Here is a 10,158-nt window from a genome sequence, read left to right as displayed (position 1 = left end):
CTCCTGCTGTGGAGCAGCTTGAACATGCTGATCATGGTTGTTTCTTCAGCGCTCTGCTGCAACCCTCAGCCTCTCTTGGGTGCCCTCAAAGGCAATCTGTAAGCGAGTCTGGTGCTCCTGAATCGACTGTGTGACGTCACCACCAACAGGATCCTGAACACGACCCAACAGAAAGTCAACTGGGAGACGGGGCTCCTGGCCAAACATTAGAAAGAATGGCGATTCACCAGTTGACTGATGGGGTGTAGTATTGTAAGAGAACAGGAGTTTGGGCAGACAGGAGTGCCAGTCCCACTTTTGAGAGACAGGCAGGGTATGCAGCAGGTTATGGAGGGTTCGATTGAACCATTCACACTGCCCATTGCCAGCCAGATAGTACGGGGTGGTGTGGGACTTTTCATTGCCATAAAGGCTGCACAGCTGCTGAATCAGACTGCTTTCAAAACTGCGGCCCTGGTCAGAATGTATGCGGGCCGGGACACCAAACTTACAAAACCATTCCGTAACCAAGACCTAAGCCACAGTGGGGGCTCGTTGGTCGCGGGTGGGAATGGCCAGCGTATACTTACTGAAAACATTAGTCATACACTGAGACTCACAACAACACAGCATAGCAAAATGATTCAAAAGCACATATCAACCAGGAATAGATGCCTGTGTGCCTCGTTGTCCTCTTAGTGATTTTGGAGCAGTTGGCATGTTTTTTCTCATAATTCATCCACATCTTTAGCAGGATTTAAATGAAATTAATAAAAATAAACTTAATTCACAAAACGAGTGGATTGTCAGTTTAAAGACAAACTGCAGGACTGTCAATAAAATAATTGTTCAAGAATTACTAATTAGAGAGTTAGTAGAACAATATCTGAATATTGGAGGCTGCACAGTAGCTCGGTGGTTAGCACTGTCACCTTGCAGATAGAAGATCCCTGGTTCATGTCCCTGCCTTTCAGTGATCTTTCTGGGTGGAGTTTGCATGTTCTCTCTGTGCATGTGTGGGTTTTCTCCAGATAGTCCAGCTTCCTCCCACAGTCTAAAAACATGCTGAGGTTAATTAGTACCTGTAAATTGTCTGTAGGTGTGACTGTTTGTTGTTTTTTTTTAATTCTTTATTTTACCAGGTAAGATCAGTTGAGAACAATTTCTCCTTTATACTAATGACCTGGCAAGAGGCCCCAGCAGGAAGAAAGATAACAAATAAACAATACATTGTAGAGCCGAAGAATGGGAGTCGGAGGTGGCGTGTTTAACACAGAAGCCCGGGCTTTATTCTCCATAAAACCGGCAAAACAACAACAAGCCCATTAACATGTAACACACTCGTGTAACCCCCTAAACTGTCCCCATGACGCACAAAGGTTCCCCCCTGCCCTGACCGACTGTCATTGGGTGAATTATGAACTAAATCACCAAACGAGCCCCCCCAGAATTCACCCATACACAAAGTCACTGTGGCGAGAGGGTACGATGGGTCGGCCTCTGCGACTCCTTGGAACTGGAGGAGGGGAGTAGGACTGTGCGGAGTCCATCCCAGCAGGAGCTGGGCTGCGGGTGGGGGAAGCCGGAGGGCATCCAGACGTGACAGACACTCTGGGTGGGTGACCTCGACGTGGGGGCCGGGCCAACTGGGGCGGGAGGCTCAAATCCAAGTGCACAGGTTTGACACGATCCACTGAAACCTGTTCTGGCCTTCCACCAATGTCCACCACAAGATGTTTGGACCCATGTTCCAAGACACGAAAGGGCCCGTCGTACGGGGACTTAAGGGGGCCACGATGAGCGTCATGGCGAATGAACACGTGACTCGCAGAGTGCAGCTCGACCGGCACCCTGGATACGGGTGTGCCGTGTTGAGAAGTGGGCACCGGAGCAAAGGCCCTGGCACAATCCTGTAGTGAGGCACGTTGAACAGATGCAGACCAGGGAGCCGTTGTGTGAGGCAGGAAGTCCCCGGGGACCCGCAGCGGCTGACCGTACACAAGCTCGGCGGAGGAGGACTGAAGGTCTTCCTTGGGCGCTGTCCTGAGGCCAAGCATGACCCAAGGAAGCTTGTCAGTCCAATTAGCATCAGCCAGGGAGGCCCGAAGTGCAGCTTTCATGGAACGATGGAACCTCTCACAAAGGCCGTTGGCTTGGGGATGGTACGCGGTGGTACGGTGGAGCTTCATCCCTAAACTGTCAGCCATAGCATTCCAGAGTTCAGAAGTGAACTGGGAACCTTGGTCAGAAGAAAGGTCGGCAGGGGTTCCAAAACGGGCAACCCAAGTTCCAATAAAAGCCCGGGCAATGTCCACAGCAGACGTGGATGTTAGCGGGACCGCCTCTGGCCAGCGGGTGGTCCTGTCCACCATGGTGAGGATGTAGGTGAACCCCTGTGACGGTGGAAGAGGACCGACCAAATCAATGTTGACATGATCAAACCGTCTTTCGGGAACTGAGAACCATTCCAAGGGAGCCTTCGTGTGTCGGTGCACTTTAGCCCGCTGGCAGGCCACGCATGTGTCCGACCAGGCCTTCACGTCCTTCTTCAGCCCTTGCCAAATGAACTTAGCAGCCACCAGGCGGACCGACGGCTTTCTGCCTGGGTGTGAGAGGTTGTGTACTGCCTCGAACACCGATCGTCTCCAGTTGACAGGAATAACCGGTCGTGGTTGGCCAGTAGAAACATCGCACAGGAGCACCGCGCCCGCATCTTCAAAAGGCAGGTCCTTGAGGTGCAACCCCATGGTAGAGTCTTTTAGGGCTAGGATGCCGGGATCTTAAGTTTGGTCCTTCGCCATTTGATTGTAGTCGAGGCCCAGCTGAACAGTGCCGACCGAGGCCCTGGAGAGGCAGTTGGCGACAAAGTTGGACTTGCCGGCCAGGTGCTGGATATCCGTGGTGAACTCCGAAATGTACGAAAGCTGCCGTTGTTGGCGAGCAGACCATGGCTCTGTTACTTTGGACATGGCGAATGTCAAAGGCTTGTGGTCCACAAACGCTGTAAACTCCCTGCCCTCAAGCAAGAATCGGAAATGTCGAACAGCGAGCCAGAGCGCTAAAAGCTCCCTGTCAAAGGCGCTGTACTTGCGTTCTCTAGGGGTCAGTTGTTGGCTAAAAAATGCCAGCGGCTGCCAAGCGCCCTCCACCCATTGCTCGTGGACGGCGCCGACTGCATAGTCCGAAGCATCAGTGGTGATGGCGATGGGGGCGGTGGGTGACGGGTGAGCCAAAAGCGTTGCCCGGGCCAGAGCGTCCTTGACCTCCGTGAAAGCCCTATCACTCTCCTCAGACCAAGTGATGGCTTGATTAGGGGATTTACCCTTAAGTGCTTCGTACAAAGGCCGCATGATGTGAGCTGCGTGTGGAATGAAGCGATGGTAAAAGGTCACCATGCCGAGGAACTCTCTGAGAGACCGCACGGACTGTGGGCGTGGAAAGGCGGCCACAGCCTCAACCTTAGACATAAGGGGGGTTACACCGTCCTTGGTGACCCTGTGTCCAAGAAAGTCAATGTCTGAACGGCCGAAAACACACTTAGCTGGGTTGATAACTCGTGTTCGCTGAGTCTCGTGAAGAGTGCTCGTAAGTGGGCCAGATGTTCATCTGCGGAGGCACTTGCTACAAGAATGTCATCCAAGTAGACGAAAATGAAAGGCATGTCCCGGAGGACAGAGTCCATCAGCCGCTGGAATGACTGGGCAGCGTTCTTCAGTCCGAATGGCATGCGCAGGTATTCGAACAGTCAAAAGGGGGTGATGACCGCTGTCTTGGGAATGTCCTCGGGACGCACTGGTACTTGGTGGTAACCTCGCACTAGGTCCACTTTTGAAAAGACCTGCTGACCAGACAAATGTGCTGAAAAGTCCTGGATGTGGGGGACTGGGTAGCGGTCCGGTCTTGTTTTATCGTTGAGGCGACGGTAGTCTCCACACGGCCGCCAACCACCGTTGGGTTTGAGGACGATGTGCAAGGGTGCAGCCCATGGGCTGTCGGAGCGACGAATGATGCCGAGCTGCTCCATGTGTGCGAACTTAGCTTTGGCTGCAGCGAGTTTGACTGGGTTCAGCCGTCGAGCCCTGGCGTATGTTGGGGGGCCCTCAGTTACAATATGGTGCTCTACCCCATGCTTAACTGCCGGTGCTGAAAAGGTAGGCGACATTAAACTAGGAAATTTGGCAAGAAAGGAGAGGTAAATGTCTCCCTCGGACAACAAAGCTGAAAATCCATCATACGCGGCTTCACCGCGGGAGCATGGGAAGGAGGAAAAAGTTAATGCATCGACCAACCGATTGTTCTTAACATCCACGAGGAGACTGTGAGCGCAGAGAAAATCCGCCCCCAGGAGAGGAAATGTAACGTCTGCAGCTACGAATTTCCAATCGAATCGCTGTCCCCCGAAACAAAGTTCAACATGGCGCATGCCGTATGAACGGATGGGCGTGCCATTGGCGGATGCTAACTGTGGTCCGTGTCCTCCCGCAGAGATCTCCTTTCTTGAAGCGGGGATGACGCTCCTCTGGGCGCCGGTGTCGCAGAGAAACTTACGGCCTGAGAGAGAGTCTTTGATAAACAGTAGCCTGCTCGGGTCGCTGACGTTCAATGCCACTACTGAGCGCCAGCCCCGTCGTTTCCCTCAGGCTTGAAGTTGCAGGGAGGGTGGCACTTTTTGGCCTTGTCCCCGAACCGAAAATGGTAGATGCATAGTCCAGATTTACCGCGTCGGTCAGGTGCCGTAGCGTCCCTCTCAGCCCACGCTGATTTGATAGGGGCTGAGGGGGTGTAAGCAGGGGCCAGCGTGTCCGGGTAAGGCTGTTGGGTGGCCAGGAAAAAACGATCCGCTTCTGCAGCCAGTGCTCGTGGTTCAGTAATGCTGGTGTTGGCCAATGCAGTCTGGACCCGGGGCGGCATGTGGCGCAGGAACATTTCAATGAAGAGGAAATTAGGCTGTTCCTCTCCAAGCAAATTCAGCATTTTCTCCATTAGTTGCGAGGGCTTGCTGTCCCCCAGACCTTGAATAGCAAAAAGCTGGCGGGCTCTCTCTTTGAGGGACAGTTCAAAAGTCTTAAGCAGGTGGGCTTTAAACGCCAGGTATTTGTTCTGGGCCGGTGGATTTGAGATGAAACCCACCAACCTTGAAGTTGTGGAGCTTCCCAGCGCCGCCACTACATGGTAGTATTTCTTCTCATCCTCAACTATTCCACGACAGGCGAAGTGTGCCTCCACGTGAGCGAACCATGCTCTAGCATCACGCTCCCAGAACTCCGGCAATCTCACAAAAACATCATTATTTGCCATGTTCGCTACGGCCTCGGAAACTTCCTCTAGACCTGAGACGTCGGGGTCACCAGTGTAGAGCCGAAGAATGGGAGTCGGAGGTGGCGTGTTTAACACAGAAGCCCAGGCTTTATTCTCCATAAAACCGGCAAAACAACAACAAGCCCATTAACATGTAACACACTCGTGTAACCCCCTAAACTGTCCCCATGATGCACAAAGGTTCCCCCCTGCCCTGACCCACTGTCATTGGGTGAATTATGAACTAAATCACCACAACATATACAAAAAAGGATACACAAGTGTTTAAACAGATTAAAAACAGCCTAGATTAATGCTAGCAGTTCAGTGAAAACAGTCAGCATGTGCAGCGGTCAGCTAGGGTCTGCCAGTGCTTCTGCTTAAACATGCAAAGTGATGGAAGAGATGACAGTTTGAGAAATATTTGGAGGGAATTCAAATTGATTGCTGCAGCAAAGCAAAAGGAAGTTGCCAAAGACAGTGTGAACCTTGGGGATAGAGAGTGTTCTGAAATCTCTGGACCTCAGGTGGAGGTTGTTATGGGAGGGGTGTAGGCGGTTGGAGAGGTACTGAGGTGTTTTCTCTGATAGAGTCTTGTAGATGAGTAAAAGCCAGAGCTGGAGTCGCCTGGTGTAAAGGGAGGACCAACCCACCAGTTTGTAAAGGTCACAATGGTGGGTGGAGAAAGATAATTAAAATCATCTCTCTGTGTATCCCTGTGATAAACCGGTGACCTGTCCAGGTGTCCCTGCCTTCACCCTGAGTCAGCTGGGATAGACTCCAGCCCCCCACGGCCCTAAAGAGGGTTAAGTGGTGTATAGATAATTGATGGATGGATGGATTTCTGAATATTTGACCTCCCTGACTCGGGTCATTGTTATTATTCTCTCTAAATTACTGCTGGATGAACTGAGGAGAAATGCTGAATAAAGTTACAGAGAATTCCATTCTGAACATCGGGTGCATTTAGAGGTGAAATAAAACAAAGCCATATCTTTTCTGGTTAAAACTCATAGAATGGCACAGCCTTTTAAAGGAGGAGGAGCTGCTGCCCTCCTCCTTTCCCCTCCTCTTCCTCCTCCTCTCCGGGCTGATGTGTCTGTCAGTACCTGCGGACTGAAGCTACCTGTGGATCCTCTTCTCAGCAGCATCATGGGGATCTCCGCGTCCAGTCTGCTGGATGACACCAAATCCACCTATATTAAAGGTAAAGTAAGATTACAGAGAGAAAAATGTGCAGATTGGCGTGGGGAATGACGTGGCGTGAACGCGCAGTGCCTTAAGTGTGCTTACATTGAACAGAGAGACGACCAGCTGTTCTGTTTGTAGAGCAAACTTTCACCGAGCCGTCCGTGTTCTGTCTGAGGATGTTATTGTCAATGCTCGCTCTTAAAATCAGTAAACGGATCCCAGCCTTCATCGGATTAGGTGTCATTAATGATCTTTTTCTTCACTCATTGAGGGTGTCGGAAAACATGGACACTTATTTCGATCTAAACCTGCCTTCAGAAATGTGAATGTGTAGCAAGCTTCCTAGGAACCCTGCTGGTTTTCCTGTATCTTTCCACAGAAACATTGTCTAGATCCTCCTCCAGTTTCTCGGTTATCTGCGGGGCTCATCAGGTTACACCAGCCTTTCCAGTCCCGGAGGGTTGGGTAAAGTGAATGGGACAGTGTTGTTTAGTGTGTGTTCTACTGCTGGGTGTGTCCACGGGTGGGTTTGTAAAGAACACACGATTCGGTTCCCGTTGTTGTTAGAGAAGGAGCTGAGCAGCAGACAGGTGCCAGGTTCATGTTCAGATACTGAAGGTGTCGCTAGAAACTTAATGGAAATCATTTCTATTTAAATTTAAACTGCCAAACTCGAATAATTGTGTTAGAAAATGAAGGTGAAGTACATAATTTAAATTTGCACTTTGAAATTTGATTTATTGACTGTATTTGGTCTCCACTGAAAACTCAACTCTCTATAGTTCAACATTCAGTTTTCCCAGTTCCTATGATTCTAATTCAGATGAATGAGATACACATTCACTGAAGAAGAACAATCAAGAGTACATACATAGATGACATGCAGCAGATTACTGTGAACTGTAAACCTTGATGACAGACAGCTTGACACCATGTCTGCTGTTACTAAACTACTTTCTATATCATCCTTGTTCATCCACTTGGATGCTGTTTGGGTGACACAATCCATAAATTCGCTATAGAAACTATTTTGCACAGTGCACTTTAACTGTAGTGGCCATGTGGAGACACAAAGTTTAGACTGCACACAGACTTTCACAGAGGGATCTGTGTGGAATTGGGCAATGACAGAATGTCACTCGAACCTTTTCTTGATGTGGGAAGCATAACACTGTCTTTATGAGGACAGTTGCTACATTTATTTGAACCGTGGAGGACATTCTCTTTTTTATTGTGCAGTGTTAGGCTTAGTATTTGTGAATATTGAGAGATTTTTTTTTCATTTTTAAAAAAAATATATGAACTTGCTTTAAAAAATTGTTTTTGGAGATCTTGTACAGCTGACAGCAGAGAGAAGCCAAAAACCAAGAGAGACTGACGGGATTTATTTTCTCTATCAGTTATTCTGAAGATTATTTTGTTGATCAATAATTTTGTCTAAAAAATGTCAAATAGTAACAATTGTTTTCTTTTATTTCCCACATCCCCAAGTGACATCTTGATGTCAGTCAATCATAAATCAGTAGTTTTGATAGCCTTATGCATGTCTGTGCTCGAAATATAGTTGTTCATGTGCTTATTTGCATTGCTGTCAACAAGTTTAAAAGACAAAAGAAAAATCAAAGAAAATAGAAACGTAGTAACAACAGAAAGCACAGACAAACCTGGTGATAATGCAAAAAAATTAAAAAAACAAAAACCACTGTTTTAGACCTCGCTCTTAGTTTTCCAACCATTGAAGGCAGAACATCTGCTGTAGATGTTGACGCTGGTGGTATTGCCTCTGCTGTTGCTGTGGTTACAGGACACAGTCTTGTTTGTTCACGGTGGGAATGGAAAAGTAAAACAATTGATCCTTTCCCCAAGTGTGTCATGTACATGTCCAATAAAATGCTTCTGAAGTCTGCTACTTTTTGTTGCCACTCTTCACACACAATATCACAATTCAGCTCAATAATTTTCCATGTATAGTCAAGGTTGGAGGAAGACACATTCAGACTTGTTTAATGGGGTCCTTTGTGTGCTTTTTGTCCTCTTGCAGCTCATGTTGCATCTCTGTAAAAGCCTTTAGTGGCCTCAATCTGTAGACATTGGAACATGTCTGTGCTTTCATGTTTGCCTTGTCAGTTTTTCCTGGCTGCCATTTAGTGGAGGCTAAAGTGGTGACACTGTGCCTCCATTTCTCCTGAAGAACATTCCTGTCTGTCAGTGTGCAGCAGTAAGGTATGTATATAGGGTAGGGGATAGGAGTCCGTAAGGTATTTGGTGGTAGTTTTTAAGGTTAGCTTGGGTGGAGGGATCCTACTGCGGTACATACTTTCATGAGTGGAGCAGTCTAATTTCAAAAAAAGAGTAGTCCCTTGATTCTGTGAAGCAGTTTTTCAGACTAATGTTGTTTGTCTTCCATGTGCCAGTGTCTGTGATGTAGTGAATGCAAATTTTCTGTACTTCTAATTGTGTGATAAACCAACGTGATGCGTTTTCAACTTTTTCCCAGTCACCAGAGTGGGCAGTGGGAATTGAAATGAAAACGGTGCAGAGGGCTGTGTTGTCAGTGTGGGGTTTAAAACACTGATCCGGGAAGTCCTGTTTGAGTAACGTATAATTTTTAAAGATTTATCAAGTACTGCACAGCATTTGAATGTTCAATATGGCCTGGCTGTGTCCAGACACTCCACATAGGCTGTGTATTTATGTCTTCTTTTTTGTTTTAATTGTCCTTTATAATGTTTGTTATTTTACAGTCTTGAGATACAGTCACTTTTCATTTCACTGCACATACTGCATGAGCATGTGACTAACAAAAACTCTTGACTCTTGAATACTCACAGATAGAACCTTACAGTTTTGGAAAATTATCACCGCCGTAACATTTTTTTTTGTTGTTGTTGTTGTTGTCATTACGGTGATTGTGAGGTAATGAAGAATCAATGTATTTATGTCACACAGTGATCGACCCTATCAGGAGTGTGTGTTTGCCTGTATTTAATTGGCCAACATAGTGTTTTGCCAAATTATGTTTGTTGATGTTTGATTTTTGTTGACATGGGTTGTAACAACCTCAACACAAACCTGGCTCTGGTCTGGTTTGAGAACCTAAATTTGAACCATTCTGTATATTCCGCCAAGGGAAAAAAGGACCTGAGAAGTTTCTCCCTGTTATAAACCACAAAATAATAGGACCTGAGGCACAGACTGTGATCATATCATCAGTAAGCTTGTCTTTATTTAAAATGGAGAAGATCCACTGTTATCGTGACTGTCCAAATTTTACTGTAAGTTTTCTTTGGACGCCAAAGCTTTAGATTGCCTGTTAGCTGACAGTGAGACCAAGAACGAGGGTTTCGGAGTGATTTCTCATGTTGGAACTATTATCCAGCAGCATATCCATCCACCTACAATTCTGAGCAACGCTTCAGGTTATCGTGCAGGTTGCCAGACATGGCACGTGTTGCACACTTTCTTTGTATTGTGTCCAGCTCTGTGTGTTTAACTTTAGGCTCATTATTTGCTTTACTGTATGATGTTCATAAATGATCTGTGGTTGGGTGGAGCTTAGAGACGAGCAATCACTTCAGTGCATATGAGCCATACTCATATATGCTAATACTAATAACATAACTTTGATATATATCGCAGCTAGGGGTGGAATGATACAAGTAAGTAATGATACGATATTGTGACGATACT

At 47.3% G+C, this 10,158-nt stretch overlaps 1 protein-coding gene across 2 annotated transcripts in view; it reads left to right on the top strand.

Moving 5' to 3' along the window:
• The first annotated feature begins 6,247 nt into the window (after positions 1-6,247).
• The window catches only part of niban1a (niban apoptosis regulator 1a), a 69,643-nt gene continuing 65,732 nt past the window's right edge, over positions 6,248-10,158 (top strand). Inside the window, exon 1 of one of the 2 annotated variants that reach the window (XM_035945028.2) lies at positions 6,248-6,484. In XM_035945028.2, coding sequence (XP_035800921.2) covers positions 6,295-6,484 — 190 coding nt within the window. In that variant the 5' untranslated portion in view covers positions 6,248-6,294. The remainder of the gene's footprint in view (positions 6,485-10,158) is intronic. The other variant, XM_023263421.3, reaches the window with a different exon arrangement.

Source organism: Amphiprion ocellaris, chromosome 2 (assembly GCF_022539595.1).
Source record: "Amphiprion ocellaris isolate individual 3 ecotype Okinawa chromosome 2, ASM2253959v1, whole genome shotgun sequence".
NCBI classification, from domain to species: domain Eukaryota; kingdom Metazoa; phylum Chordata; class Actinopteri; family Pomacentridae; genus Amphiprion; species Amphiprion ocellaris.
The sequence above is the reverse complement of the archived record's forward strand: the minus strand, read 5'-3'. Positions and strand labels throughout refer to the sequence as shown.